The 20,644-nt window shown below is 36.1% G+C and overlaps 2 protein-coding genes across 2 annotated transcripts; both read right to left on the reverse strand.

Moving 5' to 3' along the window:
* Nucleotides 1-998: 998 nt before the first annotated feature.
* On the reverse strand, nucleotides 999-9,467 carry LOC112164566 (nardilysin-like). Its single transcript, XM_024300797.2, has 19 exons — nucleotides 8,961-9,467; nucleotides 8,098-8,173; nucleotides 7,980-8,026; nucleotides 7,302-7,414; nucleotides 6,692-6,765; nucleotides 6,456-6,551; nucleotides 6,238-6,357; nucleotides 5,685-5,918; nucleotides 5,280-5,413; nucleotides 4,846-5,002; nucleotides 4,569-4,721; nucleotides 3,970-4,349; nucleotides 3,250-3,399; nucleotides 2,943-3,125; nucleotides 2,502-2,705; nucleotides 2,279-2,385; nucleotides 1,998-2,151; nucleotides 1,644-1,765; nucleotides 999-1,570 (listed from the first exon to the last, which is right to left on the reverse strand). Exons 1-19 carry the CDS (start codon nucleotides 9,192-9,194, stop codon nucleotides 1,309-1,311), a joined length of 3,000 nt encoding a protein of 999 aa, XP_024156565.1. The 5' UTR covers nucleotides 9,195-9,467; the 3' UTR covers nucleotides 999-1,308.
* A 1,048-nt stretch (nucleotides 9,468-10,515) lies between these two features.
* On the reverse strand, nucleotides 10,516-18,600 carry LOC112164565 (nardilysin-like). Its single transcript, XM_024300795.2, has 19 exons — nucleotides 18,230-18,600; nucleotides 17,404-17,479; nucleotides 17,261-17,307; nucleotides 16,593-16,705; nucleotides 15,951-16,024; nucleotides 15,777-15,872; nucleotides 15,557-15,676; nucleotides 14,801-15,034; nucleotides 14,506-14,648; nucleotides 14,110-14,266; nucleotides 13,833-13,985; nucleotides 13,191-13,570; nucleotides 12,643-12,792; nucleotides 12,349-12,531; nucleotides 11,912-12,115; nucleotides 11,694-11,800; nucleotides 11,415-11,568; nucleotides 11,088-11,209; nucleotides 10,516-10,997 (listed from the first exon to the last, which is right to left on the reverse strand). Exons 1-19 carry the CDS (start codon nucleotides 18,524-18,526, stop codon nucleotides 10,724-10,726), a joined length of 3,084 nt encoding a protein of 1,027 aa, XP_024156563.1. The 5' UTR covers nucleotides 18,527-18,600; the 3' UTR covers nucleotides 10,516-10,723.
* Nucleotides 18,601-20,644: the final 2,044 nt, after the last annotated feature.

Raw genomic sequence — 20,644 nt, forward strand, 5'->3', positions numbered from 1 at the left:
CGACTTGAAGAAAACAACCCCACCACTTTACACTTGGATTTCAACGGAACCTCCGTTGACTCGTTGATGCCGAAATTGGCACCAACAAGTCTCTGGCTGCAGATCTATGCCAGCATGGGATCCGGGTCAATTCCATATCCCCATTCGGCATTCCAACTCCAATATTGGTAATCAACGAAATGAGTCAGATTTATCCAGGAGCTGATGTAGAGAAGCTAATCAAAATTTTACATCACTTTGGCGCTTTAGAAGGAGCAAACTGTGAACCCAATGGCATTGCCAATGCTGCACTTTATCTAGCTTCAGATGATGCTAAGTATGTTAGTGGGCATAATTTGGTTGTAGATGGAGGTTTTACATCTGTCAAGATTTCAAAGGCCCCTGCACCAGATCAGGTGCTTTAACCACTCCAGTCAATTCTTGTAATGCAAAGATCAAAGTTCCCAATTCAAACCACTTTCTAGTTTCTACTACTGTATGATGATTCACAGAGAATAAAGAAACAAGCTAAACCCTCAAGCAACATTGAATTATGAAAGCTTAGTAGTACATACAAAATGACAGAGAAGATAAATTTAGTGAAGGAAAAGCGAAAACCTTCAATGGGTTTGACAACTAGGCCTGCTCTATCCTTTTAGCAATCAAATTCACAGCTGCATTGGCTGATGAGAATGCACCATGAAAACTTTCCTGATAAGAAACGGAAAGAACAGTCTTTGTGAGAATTGGCTACGATGAAATCAAGAAATTGAGTGCAGGCACAGCAACATTGATTTTAGCTGTAAGTTCATCGTAGGAGGCAGAATTGAACTTTGGAAATGCTGTAATTATTCGAGCTGCATACAAGGATTTCATGGTTTTTGATGGAGGAAAATAAACTTCAAGTGTTTTCTCTGCCTGGAATTTACAGATGATGACCCTTTTAATGGTTTTAGACCTGCAACGTTTTGATTCTTTTGGATGAGACTCTGAAAGAAGGTTACTTGCTTCCCAATCCATCCAAGTCAAAGAGGATTTCATTATCAACATCATAATTTTACAACAGTATTTCATAGATTTGTTGTTTAGGATCAGAAATTGAGTAAAAATATTTCATTACGCCGGTATGGCCTCCCCATAGTCTTCAGGTTCAATCACTCTACTGGTTAAACTCTAGCAAACTATGCTAATAATGGTGTTGCACACAGATGACTGAACTAGGCTAGGTCTGAAGAGTCAGCCTAGCAAAAGTTGCAATCACTCTAGCTTGTAGCTACATTCCCATTATGTAGGGCATTTAGATCAATATCTGGAATAGTTCAATTTGTCTCAAGTATCCAGAGTATTTATTTTAGGTTCATAGAACTTCGATGACATCTTAAAGGCTGCAACGTCTTCAATGATTTGCAGAGACTCCAGTCGTGCTACTTCTGCCTCTTTGAAGTCGGTGTTGCAACCCCAAACACGAGTTGCAAGTCTTCGACACTTGGGAGATGATTGTTGCAAATATGTCTGGTAAAATATGATAACATCCTCCTTCTGAATGCTTCTGAGTTCTTCTGCTGCCTTTTTTGAGTAGTCAAACATATACCTACAGTATATTAACAATTATTAGATTTCGGAGTGATCAGCATTAGAAAGCTATGTAGACAATATTGGAGTACCTTTTAATATAAATCTCCTTCCACAATCGATTGGTTTCACAAGTGAGGGATGTATCTTTCTTCAAAAGATTTTCCATTAGTCCAGCTTTATAATTCTCAAAGGAATCATCATCCAGTCCTTCCTGCAAACACCATCGAATTCGATAACAGAAACTCCAATGCAGAAACAATACTCATGGTAAACAATTTTGAGAATACAGGAAAACATGATTAAGAAAACCATATATCTTTTAAGTTGAAAGTTGACATCACACAACAGATCTTGTACAACCACAAACATGCAAGCAGTATTTTTTTTTTTTTTTTTTTTGGATAAAGGCGGAACTAATGAAGGAAACTTGCTTGAATGCTTACCAACAAATCTTCCAGACCATTTATGAAGTTGTCTAGTCTTCCTTGTAGGTGGATTGGGTTGTACTCAGATGACTGAACAGAGAAAAGAATGCCAAAAACACCCCATTTGAAATCCCGGCCACACTGAACTCCATACCCCAGCTGCTCCTTTGTCCTATTTCAAGAAATAGAAAGCCCATTATAAGAATATATAATCTGATCCAAGATGAAGTGATTCATCAGATTCAGATTCTTTAGCAAGTTGTTATTTAAGTTATAGCTTCAATCTTAAATGAAATCACCTTAGCTGATTAAAAAGTGGTTCCTTCACAATTGCATCGAAAAGATCTATCAAAACTTTCCATCTCACGGACTCGCTCCCTACGGCCCACTCAATTTGAAAATACAGCTGCAATGTCAAACCAACTCAACATATAAGAAAGAAAGTACATAATTATATATATATATATATATATGTATATATGTGTCTGGAAAACCGGAAGAATCCTAATCCATTTTAGTTACCTCTGTCACAGAGTTTGTTTCTGACTTGTTCTTCACAGTAGCATCTCTAATGAGGTTAGCATTAGGAGGAAGACAAATACAATGATTTCTATACATCAATTCAACAGGAAGTGGTTTTACGGAAAAGATTGTCTTGAATAAATTTGAAAGGCTAATTGCTTCTTCTTCTGACAAATTACCATGGAAAAGGCCCTCAATGTAGATCTGTACATATTGAGGAGAGTACATTGTAACTTTGTAAGCATATGCCTTAAATATAAAAATACTGAGAAATGTAGAAATTATATATCAAGGAAAGTATAAATTTTAAAAATTTGATTCACATTTGGCAGGTTCTTCCATGAAGAAAGACCTGGCTGGAGGATGCTTAATCAATTCAGAGAAAATAAAAAACAGTAATTTATTACAATGTCCACTCTGACATATACTACTATAGTGTACCTGGGAGAAAAGCTCAGGAATAAATGACTTCAAATCAGAAACAGACAACCCATTCAAAACATGAAACAGCTCATCTACGTTGTAGAAACTCTGCAACAAAACTTGCTCTCTCAAGTATGTTGAGTGACACCAAGGATTCATATTGGCATTCCTATACACTCGCACCATGTCTTCTTTAATAACCTATTACAATGTAATTTTGTTATAGACAAGGCAGAACCCAGAAAGGTATACCCAACTATATGCATAATCAAACTTAAACCAGACGTGGACCGGAGTGATGAAAATTAATGGCTACCTAGCATACCTCAAAACGATCATCAGTTGGCAAGAAGCTCTTTACTGTTTTCACAATTTTTGACAACAGAGCTGGAAGCTTATCATTGAAACCGTACACCTGCAGCTGGAGTTTGTCGGTAAACACAGAAATAGAAGTCCCCAAGCAGGCAACATAAGCCTACAAGCAGAGAGAAAAGGTTAAATCTTTAATACGAAAGACTAGTTCTCCAAATCACTGGGAGCAGAGTACACTACATGTACAGTACCCTGGGAAAAGAAGACAAAACTAGCTAAGAAATGCTTGGGACAGTATGTCTACAAACTGTATCTTACAACTCATACTAAACATCGAAGATAATCTTTTTCTTTGAGAAATCATATAAATTAAACATTCCTTGAGTTAATATTGAGGAAACTATTTTCAACAAAAAGCAAAAATAAGATCAAGGAAACTCAAAACTGAAGTTAGATGTTTGAAGAATGGCAATGGAAGAAATTGAAGAGAAGCGTCTTCTTTTTAATTGCCACTCCTAGAAAGATACAGAGAAGAAAGCACACATATAGCTTTTCATTACCTAATTCCAAAACAGTAACAGACATTGTGTCTGGAACTACATGCAACAGTTCTCTGGTCTCCTGAATTAAATGCAAGTAGTTTCTCCACAAAAACCATTTATTATATAATAATAGTTTTCGTCCATCTAAGCTGAACTACAAGGTCACATGTTATAAAAGACGAGATATTAACCTGATAGATGATCTCACTGAGCTCATCTTTGAGAAGGTCGATGTATAAGTCTGTCAAAACACTACTTTTTACATTATCATATCCACCTTTCATTCTGATGAAGAAGTACGCATTTGCCCGTGGAAGTTTAAAAGTACTATCAAGCTTGTACCAGATCTTCATCAATGGTTCATCAAACATACATGCCGGAGAAGATATATTTGAAATATCAAGACACATCCCATCAGAACAGATGGAAAAGTCACTGGGAATGAACTCATTTTTTGCCCGCAGATGCAATGATACATCAATTTCTGGAGGATCCTTCCACAATTCCATCAAAGCTGGAGATATATCTTCCTCAGTATAATGTGACCCGAACCAAGGCTCGCACTGAAATTCTGAAACAGATAAAGCAAATAGAGGGAAATGTTAATGCTTGTTCATACTTGTTTTACTCTAGTAAAATCCATATATTCCTAAATGAAACAACAAGATGATTTTTAATAATAAGTCAATATACAATAAGATTGAAAGCAACAAAATGAAAAGATGGAGAAAGATGGACAACAAGCATGCTTCTTTATCTATTTATTTATTTGGCATAGAAAGAAATTCACCTTCTGACTTAAATGAGAACTTTGATACCACATCAATCCTCATGTTTTCTGGAGAGAAGAAACCCAGAACATTTTGTATCAATACTTCATCCCATATCCCAAACACATAGTCCCCATAAATAACATGCTCTGCTGCATAACGTCGTAAATTTTCTGCAAAAAAAAAGTTTGACAATAGTTAACAAGACACCAATACAGATATCTTAAAAGGAATTTAATATGCACTGATACTGTGGACAGATAAGAAAGAGGTGCACTTCCAATAAATGAAAGAAACCTGCAAGATTTGAAACATAATCATCCTGGAAAGGCTCCTCCTCCGCAAATCTAAAGCACATGTTCCCTATATCCTGGAGTTCCCGAAATATCCATTCTGGCGTCTCCTGACGTAGTAACTTAATGTATTGATACACCAACCCAATTATTTCAAAAATCTGCAAGATAAGCATCCCATATAGCAATTGAGAAGTGAGAGATGGAGTAAAGTTGGCTTCATTAGATCTGTTCAACACTAACTGACATTTCCCACTGAACATGCATGTAGATAGAAATTAAGGCAAGAATCTATGGAACCATTAAACTATCCAAAATTCAAGAAAAGAAAATTTTAAACCAAGGCTGGTTGCTCTGATGAAAGACAAACTCAGAAATTGGATATAGGATAATTAAACTCAATCTTCTACCAAAAGATTGATAAAATAGGAATAGTACCTTCTCCAGTCCAGAGTCAGTGAGGTATATGATCGTGCAAAAGACATCAGCCACAGGATAGCGGCTAACCGAAGCACCTAGATACGTTGCCCACCCTCTAGCTTTGAGGTAGAAATGCAAACTTCCCCTGCCCTCTGGAAAACAAAAATTGCTCAGAACTAAGGCTAAATTAAGCACTATGCAGGAAAAACTCAAGAGGACAGGTACCTTTGAGGCCTATTGCCAAGTCCATATATAAAACATGCAAAAGTAACAAAACAAATGCAGAGAATTTATGACAGAGGCTATTCCAAAGAAAAATAAAAATTTAGACAAAAAGTTACAGATGACAGAAGCATTCAAGCTCCCCTTCCTCCAATGTCCAGTTTCATCAACATAAAACAACCTATCAATAAATCATCTTACCATGCACAAGGAGATGATGTAAATAAAATTCTGGGCCTTTCAAATAGTGTTGAAGAAGGCATGGAAGTTTCCATGACAATTGCAGTATATGAACATCTTGAACAGCCTCTAGCCTGTAAACTTTTCCAGCTTTCCAAATAGGACCGTCTGCCTTGAACTCCAGATTTACTTGGGGTCCGGTTTTGACATCTCTATACAATTCCAAAATCCACTTCTCCAGTACATCGAGCGACTCTGCAAGAATTAGAACCAGTTAAATGAATATAGATTTTATTTAATCATCAGAACTGAAAAGCAGAATTTATATGTTGATAGTATTCAAAACTGAAAGCTAATAACACTATAACATTCAACTTGTAATAGCATCGAAAACTTCATCTCCATTGTAACTGAATCAGTTTTACCAATAACTACTGCCAAAAAATTATTATCACACTACCGACAAATATTCAATTGATCTTATTTATGGTCACCAAGTGTCTTGATTAACCTCCAAAAAGTAATGGTAACAATGAAACAGAGGAGAGAAAGAAAAAAGGATTGAAACTTTCACCTCCACCAATGACAACTAGCTTCATTAATCCACCACGGTAATAGTTTCTGTACAATTTCAGTATTTGTTCCTGCAAGTTGATCCCCTTTTTCGTTGCATCATCCAGGCTCTTCTTATTTCCTTTTATGCCATATATAAACAAAGTGTAGTTTCATACCACAAATAAAATTTCTAAACCGAAAAAAAAAAAAAAAAAACACAGTGGATTCAAGTTTCACCTCGAGAAAATCTATTAAACGGGTGACCTGGTGTGGATGTATAGCATTGAAGTTGTCGAAGGCGGCAAAAGTCATTTTGCAGAACCCTGTTAAACTCTGCACTCCATTTTGTTTAAGAATATGGGATACAATTCAGAAATAAGGAATCTATACATTATAGTACTCTAAGCAAACTCTGGAAGAATTTAAGTGGAGGAAAAAGTGGAAGCAATAAGTTTAGTATTAGTAGCATATACCTGAATCTATAGCCTGTATCTCTCGCTCCATGGATTCACTTTTTATTAGAGGTGAAACAAAGAACTGAGAAAATCTGATAAAATCAAAGATCCCAAATAAATATAAACCAAGTTACTGAAGTAGAAATGCAGACTGGGAGTAAAATATAAAGGTGAGGTATAATAGTTCAGTGAAATGATTATGACAAGCAAGTGCGGGACCAAAACAAACAAATAGATTTGAAATGGAAACCTCACTTCAATCCCAACATTTTTCTGATTGATTCAGTGTCAGTGTCAATGTCAGTGAAAGTGTCACTGTGTCACGCTAATAAGTAATATTCTTAGTCTATGCAGCATCTAAGTACAGGATAAAATAAGAGAAAGTAACATACATTCTTTTAACTACAGTTTCTAACTTCCTACCAATTTATTTGTTTTGGCACATAATCTCCATCAAAACCAGAAATATTTAATTATTTCTCATTTCCAAAATGCTCATGTCAATGATAGAGACAAAGACAAGATTCAATGTCAATTCAGTAAGCATACCAAAGACTAAAACCTTACTTCATGCATGGACCAAAATTATCTCCAATACCAAGGACTTCATGAACAGCACAGTATTTACCTTGTCAAGGCACCCTTAAGAAACTCCGGCTTCACTTCAAAAAAGTAGCAAGTATGCTCTGCACAGGTGTATGCATTTGATGACCCTCCATGTTTGGACAAGTAACTATCATACTAGCAAAGGGCAGAGCCAGAACAAGTGATAACATAGCAGTAAGTACTCAATCTTCTCCCAATCAACTTGAGTGCAAGCTAACGGAATTAATTAATTGTATCGAAGAAATTAATATGGACGTCATTTACAACTAAACAATTATCCAAACAAAAGGGTTAACAAACTTACTCTTCTATCTTGTCTTGGCAATAACAAATTGCACTCAATGCAGTTATTTCCTTTTCATGTTTGAATAGCATAAAAACCAAGTTATTAAGCTCCTAAACACAAAATATGCAGCATGTATGTCTTCTAGAATGTTGGCAGCAAAAGAACAAGCAAGCCCTCCATTTGTATATATGTAGCAAAAGCAAGTTGACAATGTTGTCATGCTAAATATAATTTTTGATATGTCATGTATTAATCTCTATTGGCAGTACAATCATGCTCCTTAATTATTGCCATGAATTTATTATGAACATTGGGAGCATGTGAACCTTCCAATGACTTACTCATCAATAGCAACTTAACTGGCACAAGATGAAATAGAAAGGAAAAAAAAAAAAAAATCAGATGCAAGCATACCTCATTTTCAACTGGGAACTTTGTACTCCCCATGAACAGCATGTGTTCTGCAACATTTAGTTTGTAAGTAATGTGTTCACACCCCATAAAGAAGGGTATGAGCATGTGTGCCACAAACCTAGAAAGTGTGCAAGCCCCTGTGCCTCCATAGGGTCAGACCAGCTGCCTATTCCAACGCACATTGCTGCTGCTGCCTGAAAAAAGAATCAAACATCTTTATTTACATGCTTCTAAACTGAGCTGAGTAAACATCTTGAATATCGAAAGATATAATTACATCATACACAGTTATCACTAACCACTATGAAATAGAGTGGCCGCAAACAAATTAAAATCTCTTTTACAAAGTCCAGCAGTATACATGAGATGTACCACTATGACAATAGAGGCTAAAGAAAACTATAATTTGTGTGTATTTGTAAGAAAAGCACAAACAAGATTGATACTCCAAGCCCAGTGATCTCGCAGACACAAACTCATACAATTTCCCTACCCAATAAGCTATTTTCAACAATGGAATGCTGATCCTAGGCGTTACTCCAACTGGGTTTTTGATACACCAAAGTTGGATGTAAGTTCAATACACCAAAGTTGGATGTAAGACGGGAATTGCCTCTTTTCAATTCAAACGGTCCAAAATTGGGCTATTTTCACAAACTCCCCACAAAAATTTCATCTACCAGAGAGGCATTGCACAGTTTTAATCCATAATAGGACAACAAGAACGATAGTAGAATATTATGAATAAAACTATTTCTCTACCAATAGACACAAACTCATACTATTTCTCTACCAAATAATGCTGATTTTATCAACTTACTCCAACTTGGTTCTCAATGCAGAAACAGAAATGTTGCAAAAATAACCCAAATTTTCAAAACATCCAAATTTTGGCTACTTTTTTTTGCATCGAACTTCCCAACTAAGACTTAAAATGCGAGATGGGTACTGCAGATTTTCACTCTAAAACAAAGCACCAACCTTCTTAGTCCGTAAAGCACCTCCCTTTCCCTTATTTCCAACCTCACCGTCTCCACCTTTGGCTGCTTCTTCATCTTCACAGGGCTCAAGGCCCTTAAACCCTTGTGGGTATATATCAGGATCATGAATGAGCAATGCAGTGAGGCCATTCTCAAGCTTAATCAATCTGTAGAGCCGTTTATCATTCGGAGACTTGATCACAACTTCGTCGGAGGAGAAAGTGGGGCGACCCATCAGACCCAAAAAGATCAGAGCTTTATGTAAAAAGTTCGCGTCTTTCTCTATACATCAATCTCTCTGAGCTTAATCCCAGTCTCGCTGGTTACACCAGCCATTTTCTTTCCCCCACAATAGTTTCATGGACCTGAGAAGTAGAGGGTCAAAACTCAGCACCACCAAAGTTGAAAGTGATGAAAAGGTTTGCCACCTAATTCTTTTGTCTTAACCTACCAAAACGTGGCGGTCCGCCGCAGGTTTGGACTTTAGGGAAGGAAGGGAGGGAGGTTAAAGCTTTTGGAGGAGAAGCATTTATATGTTTTTGGGAGGAAATGAAACGACTTTCGGACCAAGAAGAAAAAAGAAGGGACTGCAATTATTATTTTTTTTTTTCTATGATGGAATTTATTTATTTATTTTTTTTCAATTCCTTTATAATTTTTTTTTTTAATGAATAAATGTTAATTCTTGTATAATTAAAATTAGTAACTATCTAATTTGGACTTTGGAGGAGATAAATATTTTCATGATACAGTCACCCGCCTCAGCAATAGTGTGACGTTGCAATGGATTATTGACACGTGGTGCCAAGGATTTGACAAAATTAGACAGTTCCTACTTTATGTTTTCATATAATTTGAAAAAAAAAAAAAGTTCCCCAATATAATAGACAAAGTAATTTATTTAGTGAAAGAAATATATAATTTTAATCACTCACTTTTAAATGCCGTGTTTCACTTTCTTTGCTGATGCTGCTTACCACTACTTTGCTTGACGAAAAAAAGAAATTATAGTCAAGTAGCTTTATTTTCTTTTTTCGTCTATAGACTTTAAGTTACTTAACTTGTAAGTAATTAGAGCCCTCCTCTTTTAGGATCAATAATTCTTATGGTGGGTATCGGGCACCCATCAAGTGTATGTGCCGTGTTGACTGGAGTTCATTGTAGGTTGATTTCTTTTCATGTTTTGCTCCTTAGGAAAGTCATGATATTTTAGGTAAAATTACCAATGTACTTATTCTTTAGCTAATTAGCTGTTGCTAAATTGTCCCTAATAACACCTAGATATACTGTCGACGACTGCATTGATGAATTTTTCATAACAAATGATAGTATTGTGAAAAACTCAAAAACGCTGAGGAGTACAAAGAGTGTGTAGATTAATATTTGAGGTCTGTTAATAACAATGTCATGTCATGAGGATTTATGAGGAATTCAATCGTTCAGAACTTAAGACCAAGAAGTGTAACAACTCTTACTCCAAAAGCCCGCACAATCGACTCCCAAGTCCAGGCCCAACAAGTATCCAAGTCACGTTGCCCAGCCCACCTTGGAGCAGATCAACTGCAAAAGTTAAATGGATCAGCCCAGAAAAGACTGAACACTATTTATAATCTCAATGTAGTCTTCTCAAAAAAAAAAAAAACCTCAATGTAGTCGCAAGTATTTTTCCATTTCCTTTTCATCTGCCTGAATACATTATCATGGTTAAAACTGAGAACTAGGCCATTCCTAGCAATATCAAACTACCTAGTGGTTCAATATCTATCAACAATTTAGAGGAGTCACTTTTTGACATCTTTTGCGATCATAAAACTTGGACGACATCTTAAAGGCCGCAAGGTCTTCAATGACTTGCACAGACTCCGGTCGCGCTTCTTCAGCTTCTTTCAAGTCTGTGTTGCAACCCCAAACACGAGTTGCAAGTCTTCGACGCTTTGGAGATGATTGTTGCAAATAGGTCTTGTAAAATTTGGTAACATCCTCCTTCTGAACGCTTCTGAGTTGTTCTGCAGCCTTTTTCGAATAGTCAAACTTGTACCTGTAACAGATAAACAGTTGCAAAGAGTTAAGAGTGAGCTTCAAACCAAGATCAGCATCAGAAAAAAGCTTAATGGAGGCACAGTCATACCATTTAGCAAGAATCTGAGTCCACAATCGATTGGTTTCACATGTGAGGGATGCATCTTTCTCCAGAATCTTTGCCATTAGTCCACCTTTATAATTCTCAAAGGAATCATCTTCCAGTCCTTCCTGCATGAAACAATAATCATGCAGGCAACACAGTTTGAAAAATACATGAGTGCACAACAAGGACAAGTAGGTAACTTTAAATCATGAAAGAACACAAAACACAGTCCCCTTTTCCAACCACAATAAATCTAGCTACTAGTACAGTGTAGTATAGTAAAGGTGAAAGTGAAACCGTGAAACTAATAAAGAAACTTTGGATGCTTACCAACAACTCTTCCAGACCATCGATAAAGTTGTCCAGTCTGCCTTGAAGGTGGATCGGGTTGTACTCGGACGACTGAACACAGAAATAGAAGCCAAAAACATTGCATGTATGATTCCGGCCACAGAGAACAACATACCCAAGCTGCTCCTTTGTCCTATTTTGAGAAATAAATAAACCATTGTAAGAATATATAATTAGATCCAAAATCAAGTAATGATCAGATTTAGATTGATTTGCAAGTCAGTAATTAAGTTATAGTTTCAGTCAAAAATAAATCACCTTAGTTGATTAAAAAGTGGTTCCTGTACAATTTCATGAAAAAGATCAATCAATACTTTTAGTCTGATGGACTCAATCTTCACTGCTTGCTCAATTTGAAAATACAGCTGCCATATGAAACCAAAACCAAAGGGAGAAAATTAACATATATGACAAAGTAAATACTAAAAAACATGTCGAAAACCAAAGGATCTAATTCACTTTAGTTACCGACTTACCTCAGTCACAGAGTTTGTTTCTGACTTGTTCTTCACAGTAGCATCTCTAATGAGGTTAGCATTTGGAGGAAGACAGATACAATTGTCTCTATACACCAACTCGCTAGGAAGTGGTGGTACAGTAAAATTTGTTTGAAATAATTTTGCAAGACTGATAGCTTCTTCTTCTGACAAGTTGCCATGCAAAAGGCCCTCAATGTATAGCTGTACAGATTCAGGAGAGTACATTAAGCACATGCCTAAACTGTAAAAATTCTAAATGAAACATAGAAATTATTTTAGAAATGAAAAACAATCCAAGTAAGATTCACGTTTGGCAGGTTCTAAGTCCAATGGAAAAGACATGGCTGGAGGATGATGTTTGACTTTAATCAATTGAGTGAATAGACTACAGCAATCTATTCCAATATCTACTATGACATATTTCTGTAGTGTACCTGGGAAAAAATCTCAGGAATGAAAGACTTCAGATCAGAAACAGACAATCCCTTCAAAACATGCGACTGCTCATCTATGGTATAGAATTTCTTCAACAGAACTTGATCTCTCAAGTATGTTGAGTAACTCCAAGGATCCATATTGGCGTTCGTATATGCTCTCTCCATGTCTTCTTTAAAAACCTATTAGAATGTAACTTTGTCATTGACAATCCAGAGCCCATAAAGGTATTATACATAATCGAACTGAAGCCAGACATGGACTAGAGTGATGAAAATGAATGGCTACTGTACCTCAAAACGATCATCAGTTGGCAAGAAACTTTTTACTGTTTCCAAAATTTTTGACAACAGAGCTGGAAGCTTATCATTGAAACCGTATACCTCTAACTGCAGTTTGTCCAGAGACAGAGAAAAAGAAGTTCCCAGGCTGGCAACACAGGCCTGCACAAAGAGGAAAGAAGGGCTCCTGTCATTATAGACTCAAAAGCATATTTGCTATGAAAAACCAGCTCTGTAAGTCTCTCGGAACAGAATATCTAGTATACGAATAGAGGCCTTTGTAAAATGGCTCTTTAGTGCACAAAACTAGCTGAGAAAGGCCCGGGAAACTGTGACTACAAACTCTATTTTACAGCTGAATTACATTGAGGAATTATTTTTATTTTATTTAGACTTCTATTCATCACAGATTATCCTAAGAAAATATTTTGTCTAGACACTTACACACAACAGTTTCTAGTCCCTACTATAAAATGCTAGTGCTCCCAAACCATTTAAATACGAATAGTTTCCATCTGCTGAACTGCAAAATGACTAGTTATAGGAGACGAGACACTAACCTCATAGAGGATCTCATTCAGCTGATCTGTGAGAAGGTCAAGGTATAAGCTAGTCAAAACACAACTCTTCACATCATCACATGCACCCTTCAGATTGATGCGGAAATATGTATTTACATGTGGAAGTTTAAATGTATTGTCGAGCTTGTACCAAAACTGCATCAATGGTTCATCAAGTATACATCTCGGACAAGATGTCGTTGCAGTATCAATGCACAAAACATCAGAACGGATGGAGAAATCACGAGGAATGAAATCATTCTTTGCTGGCAGATGCAATGAAACACTAATTTCTTGAGGATTCTTCCATAAATTTATTAAAGATGGAGATACATCTTCCTCAGTATAATGTGATCCAAACCAAGGCTCACACTGGAAATCTGAAACATTTAAAAGAAAGAGAAGGAGACGTTAGTGCTCAATCATTCTTATTTTACTGTAGTAAAAAACATATTGAAATTGTAACATGTATTTGGGAAACAGAAATCAGAAATAGGAAGCCATAAGGAGATCACCAAAAACCTGCTAGACACTTCTTAATAACGAACTATAAAATAAGATTGTGAGCAGCAAAACAAAAAGATGGAGCAAGATGAACAAGAAGCATCAATCTTAATTTTTTTTGCATAAAAGGCAATTTACCTTCTGACTTAAATAAGGACTTTGATATCACATCAATCCTCATGTTTTCTGGTCTGAAGAAACCAAGAACATATTCTATCAATTCCTGGTCCCAACTCTCGTTCACATAGTCCCCATAAATAACATGCTCTGTTGCATAATATAGTAAATTTTCTGCAATTCAGAATTTTGAGAATAGTTAAAAGATACTAACGTAGAAATTTTAAAAATATGTTTTATGAGCACTGATATTTGCTGACAGGTAAGAAAGACTTGCACTTTCAATAACGAAAGAAACCTGCAAGTTGAGAAGCATAATCATCCTGATCCTGCTCCTCTGCAAATCTAAAGTCCATGTTCCCAATATCCTGAAGTTCCCGAAATATCCATTCTTGTGGCAACATTTGACGCAATAACTCAATGTATTGATACACGAACCCAATTATTTCAAAAATCTGTAAGATAGGCAGCACATATTGAAAATGAGAATAAGTGATAAAAATGAAGCAAATTTCGCTTCATTAGATATTGATCAGTAAATGAAATTATTACTTCATTATGTTCAACGTTTTCTAGGAAAGAAAAACCCAAACTAACGTTGGTTCCCTGGTGATAGAAAAGGTTTGATAAAATTGAGATAGGATAACCAAAATTCTAGCTTTCTAACAAAAGTTTGATAAAATAGGAATGCTACCTTCTCCAATCCAGAGTCAGTGAGGTATATGACCATGCAAAAGATATAAGCCACAGAAGAGCAGTCCATCCCGCTCAAACAAGTATCTAAAGATGTTACCCACCCTCTAGCTTTCAGGTAGAAATGCAAACTTCCCCTGCCCTCTGGAAAACCCAAAAATATAGTGTTCAGAATAAGATTAATTGTAAAATTCAATCAATCTAGAAGACAAGTTAAATAATGAAACTAGTTAAATAATTACCATCTGCAGAGGCAATCAGTTCCACAAAACTAGTTAAATAATGAATCATCTTACCATGCCCAAGCAGATGACTCAAGTAATCTTCTGGTTTCTTCAAATAGTGTTCTTGAAGACATGGAAGTGTCCATGCTAGGTGGAGTATATGAACATCGTCAACAGCCTCTAGCCTGTAAAGTTTTCCAGCTTTCCAAATAGGACCTTCTGCCTTGAACTCCAGATTTACTTGGGGACCTTTTTTGACATCTCCAAACAATTCCAAAACCCAGTGCTCAAGTACATCAAGAGATTCTGCAGCAATTTGGACCGTTACAATCAACATAAACAATGCAGAATTATAAGTTAGTTATATGTCTACACTAATCAAAACTACAAGCTATGAACAAAGACAACACTACAACCTCATCTTCGATAGCACCAAAAATTTCATCTCCGAGTGAACTATTGTTACCAATAGACTATGGCAAAAACACTGTTATCACCATCACAACACCATTACTGACTTTTGTACTCAAATATCAACTCAATTTGCCATAACCCAATATAATCATCAATAAAACAGCAGCCCCCGGTAGAAAAGTATATCCTTCTAAAAGCTCTAGTTTGAAAGGAATCAATTGAGGCAAATTTAAATTCTTTCATTACTTGCATAAAAGCACACCTAATGTGGTATGGAATACAACTATATGTTACTCTCATTTTCATTGTCACATAATCTGCTGATTAACCTCTAAAAAGTAATGGTAGAAACTGAACAGAAAAAAAAAAAAAAGGAAAAAAAAAAAAACAAAGATAAGGAAATGAAACTTTCACCTCCACCAATGACAACTAGCTTCATTAATCCACCGTGGTAATAGTCTCTGTACAATTTTAGTATTCGTTCCTGCAAGTTTATCCCTTTTTCCTTTGCATCATCCAAGCTCTTCTTATTTCCTTCATGCCATACAGAAAACCAATGTAGTTTCGCACCAAAACAGGTTCTTTAAAACAAAGGAAAAAGAAATAAAGAAAACACAATAGATTCAAGTTTTACCCCAAGAGAATTTATTAAATGGGTGACCAGGTGAGGATGTATGGCCCTGAAGTTGTCGAAGGCGGGAGAAATCGTTTTGCAGAACCGTTTTAAACTCTACATACAACATTGGGAAATAAGGAGTTTGTATATTACAGTACTATAATCAATAAGTTCAGAAGGACTGGCATGTACCTGAATCTATAGCCTGAACCTCTCTCTCCATGGCTTCACTTTTCATTAGAGGTGAAACAAAGAACTGAGAAAATCTGAAAGATCAAAGAGTCCAAATAAATATAGACCAATTTGTGAAATAGATATGGAAATTAAGAAAAACAAAATGCTGGTGGAAAAATATATTTCTAATATGAAGTATAAGCAGAATATAGCATTTCACCCCATATATTTAAATTGAAAACAGTGTACATACATTTTATTACAATTCAATGAAATGATTATAACATGCAATCTCGTTGAGGAAGAAAAGAGAATACACTGACCTAACGGAAACATCATTTCAATCACAAAAGTATTTTTCTGATAGTGTTTGTGTTAGACCCTTACTATATGCAGCATACTATGAATGTATGATTGTAACTGAACACATTCTTGAAACTGAAGTTCTTCTTATCATTTCACATCTGTTTCAGACATAACTCTGAAGTTCATATGCTCGATATTTCTCATTTCAAATACGCATATCAATGAGTGAAGCAAGGACAAGATTCAATCAGGAAGCATAACCAAAACTAAAAACCTTGCTTGACAGACCAAAAATATATTCAATGCCAAGGACTTCACTTAAAACATTAAGAACATACAGAGCTCGGTATGTACCTTTTCAAGGCACCCATAAGAAATTCTTGTTTCACATTAAAGTAGTAGCAAGTATGTTCTGCTTCTGTATATGCATTTGACGACCCTCCATGCTTGGACAAGTAACTAGCATACTAGGAAAGAGAAGAGTCAAAACAGGTGATAACATAGCAGTGAGAACAGAATTGTGTTTTATCAAGTAAAACCAATTAAATAAACCATGGACATTAATGAGGCAAAAAGAAGCATTCTCACAAGGACAAGGAAAGATCTAAACTAACATCAATATATAATTCTTCTACCTCCAGGGAATAAGAACATCGAACAGAAACTGGGAGTTCCCTTGTTATGTGAGGAAAGCCCATTTTAGCTTCTAAACAATATAGTGTATAATAACAACACAGTTGTTCTTGTTCCTTGCAGCCTGACACATCTATGATCTACATCTACCAGCAGGTTGGCAGCAAATACAAGCAAGTTCCCCCAGCCAGTATAAAAGTAGGAGAATCAAGCTGATGATGTTTTCATGGTAAGATAGTTCTCTATTGGGCAAATATCACGCTGCTTAGTTATTGCCAGAACTTAATTACTCTAGTATAGGATGATGAGCACAATGAAGAAGACAAAGGAAAACATAGGCATCTTCCTATGCGTTAAGCCAATGGAACAACAACAAAAACACTCGATACCTCATTTTCATCTGGGAACTTTGTACTCCCCATGAACAGCATGTGTTCTGCAAAAACATTCAATATTTAAGTGATGTCTATGCATAATAACATCCAGTCACCCTTTGAAGAAGGCTGAATGTGCATGCACGTGTAACACAAACCTAGAAAATGTGCAAGCCCCTGAGCCTCGAGAGGGTCAGAGAAGCTGCCTATTCCGACACACATTGCTGCTGCTGCCTGCAAAGAGGAGCAAACATCTTTATATCAAATGCTTGTAACTGAGCTGTGAAAACAACTTAAGAGTTCATTCAAATATCCAAGTACATTATACACAGTCCGGCACAAAGTGTTGGACTGGAATGCCTGAAACACATTAAAAATTTATACGAAAACAAGAAGTATACATGACAGATTCCACTATGATCACAGAAGCTCAATAGACTATAATTTTTTTGTGAAAATTCGTAACGAAAATCATGAACAAGTTCCTATAATAGGTAACGGTGGTGCACTCAAAGTCGTGTTACTTTCCTACCCAATTAACCAGTTTTCATCTATGTAATAATGCTCATTAAGTTCCCCCAACTGGGTGTCAATACAGAAACCGGAAATTTGCGCGGTAACCCAAGTCCTTAGACTCTATAAAGACCAAATTGGGCCTATTTTCTTACAGAATATAAGTAGCATACTACTCAAAAAGGGCTCCAGAGTCACTAGCAAACCGGAAAAGTCTTGGGCAAAATGTTGTATGTACCGATACATCAATGATAGACTAAAAATTGCCGCGGCTTACCACTAATATTGTACCAAAGGGGGATGCCCAATTAGCTATTCTATATTTTAAAAACTTATGGCTCACAAGTCACAAGTCACAAGTGACAACAACTAAAAAGGGTCCAAACGTGGCTGTGTTATAAAATCAAAGCTACAAAACCTGAATGATGGATGGGCACTAATGCAGATTTTCAATTTTAATCATATGCTAACCTTCTTAGTCTCAGAAGCACCCTCCTCTTCCTTCCTTTTAACTTCACCTTCCTCTTCCTCTTCTTCTTCCTCTTCTTCTTCTTCTTCTTCTACAGCTTCACTATCTTGTTGTTGTTGTTGTTCAAGGTCGGAGGAGTGGTGGGGTGGTCCTTGTGGGTAGACCTGAGGATCGTGAATGAGCAATGCAGTAAGGCCATTCTCAAGCTTAATCACTCTGTAGAGTCGTTTATCATTAGGAGACTTTATTACAATGTCGTCCGACGAGAAAGTGCAGCAACCCATCACCCCCATACCCATTTAGAGAGAGAGAGAGAGAGCAGGGAAGGAATTCTCAGACCAAAAACAAGAGGGAAGGGAATTATGAGGTTTTTGTGTTCAATAATTTTGTGCTCACCTACTCTTGGATTTAATATGAGATTAAAATAATGAATATAAATTATTTTAATTTCAACTTTTGAAATTAAATTTAAAGATGTGTGATCACACAATTCTTAGTAAGTTGATGACTGTGTGATTATTATCGGGTTTTATTTTAAGACAACATAATGAGAAAGTAAATATATAACTATGGTTACTTGCTCGATAAAAATAAAAATTCTTAATTGGTTAACTCACCTAATGAGTACGGGTGTAAAATGACTCTATAGATCGAATTTGTATTGAGCTTGGGTTGCTTTTGAGCTCGAATGACCTAAATGAAACGCGGCTGTCCGCCGCATGTTTGGACTTTAAAGCTTTTGGAGGAGCAGCATTTATATGTTTTGGGAGGAAATGGAAGCCAACTTTCAGAACAACAAGAAAAAGGAGGGACTCGAATTTATTTATTTTTAGTTTTTTGTGATGGATTTTTTTTTTCATTTTCTTTATAATCTTCTTATTTAGTTTTTTTTTTTTATAAACTTCTTGTCTAATTTAAATTAGTATATATCTAATTCGAAGGAGATAGATATTTTCATGATACAGACATATAATTAAACCACCTCAACAATAGTGTGATGTTATAATGGATTGTTGACACATTGTGACAAGGATTTGACAAAATTAGACCGCTCCTTCAATATGCTTCCATATAATTTGAAAAATAACAAAATAAACAAAATATCACAAATAATCACTCAACTATAAATTATTCGATACTTCAATCACTCAACTTTCAAATATATTATTTCAATTACTCAATTTAAACATCATGTTTCACTTTAGTCACGACTAGTCAGCTATATATGATTACTTTCTTGACAAAAACAAAAAAAAATCTAGTTTTATTAGAACTTGAAGTAACTTTTTCTTTTTTGGTCCATAGACGTCAAGTTTCTCAAGTTGTAAAGTAATTAGAACCTTACTCTTTTATCGATCCTAAAATCTTTTCTCGACTATCGGCACCTGTCAAGTGTATGTGCCATGTTGACCGCAGTATTACTTTTGTGTTTTTTCTCTGTTAGGAAAGTCATAATATTTTAGGCATACAAAACTAATGAACTTTCCTTTCAAAAAAAAAAAAAAGGGTTTTTGTCCATTTACTCCATTTCTAGGGATTTTTTTTCCCATTAACCCCATTAAGTTTTTTTAATTCTCTCTTACCCAATACACTCTAAGGGAGTCTTCCCTAATAGCCCATTAAGATTTTTTTTTGTTTTTAATTTTTTTTAATACCATTCTACCCCTAACCCCTTTGTTACTTAGAGAGAGAGAGAGAGAGAGAGAGAATGGAAGAGAGAGAAAGCATAAGAGACTTCGCCGGAGCCTGTCACCGGTCGCCGGAATCTAGTCACCGGTCACTGGATTCCGGCCAACTTTCGCAGGATTCCGATCGCGGGCTGCCGCCCACCGGAATTTGCTGAAAATCTCACCGGAAATGTTTTTTTACCCCCAATAGACATCTATTGCCCCCCAATAGACCTCTATTACCCCCTATTGCTCCCCAATAGACGTCTATTGCCCCGATAGTTTATTGTCCCCCAATAGACGACTATCAGCCATATATTGCCCCCCAATAGAAGACTATCAGCCATGTATTGCCCCCCAATAGACCTCTATCAGCCATGTATTGCCCTCCAATAGAAGACTATCAGCCATGTATTGCTCCCCAATAGACCTCTATTGCCCCCAATAGACGCCTATTGCCCCGATAGTCTACTGCCCCAATACACGTCTATTGCCCTCCAATAGAGGGGGAATAAACCTTTATTGCCCCCCAATACACGTCTATTGCACCCCAATACAATTTTCGGTCGCTGGAATATGAACTAGTCTTCTTAAAATTAGACAAATAAAACTTTAATTAGATAAAAAAAAAAAAAGGAGAAAATTACATCAATTCAAAACGTCTATTGCCCCCCAATAGATGTTTCGATTATTGAAACGGCAACTAATTTTCCTAAAATTACACAAATAAAACTTTCATTAAAGAAAAAA

Source organism: Rosa chinensis, chromosome 5 (genome assembly GCF_002994745.2).
Source record: "Rosa chinensis cultivar Old Blush chromosome 5, RchiOBHm-V2, whole genome shotgun sequence".
Classification (NCBI taxonomy): domain Eukaryota; kingdom Viridiplantae; phylum Streptophyta; class Magnoliopsida; order Rosales; family Rosaceae; genus Rosa; species Rosa chinensis.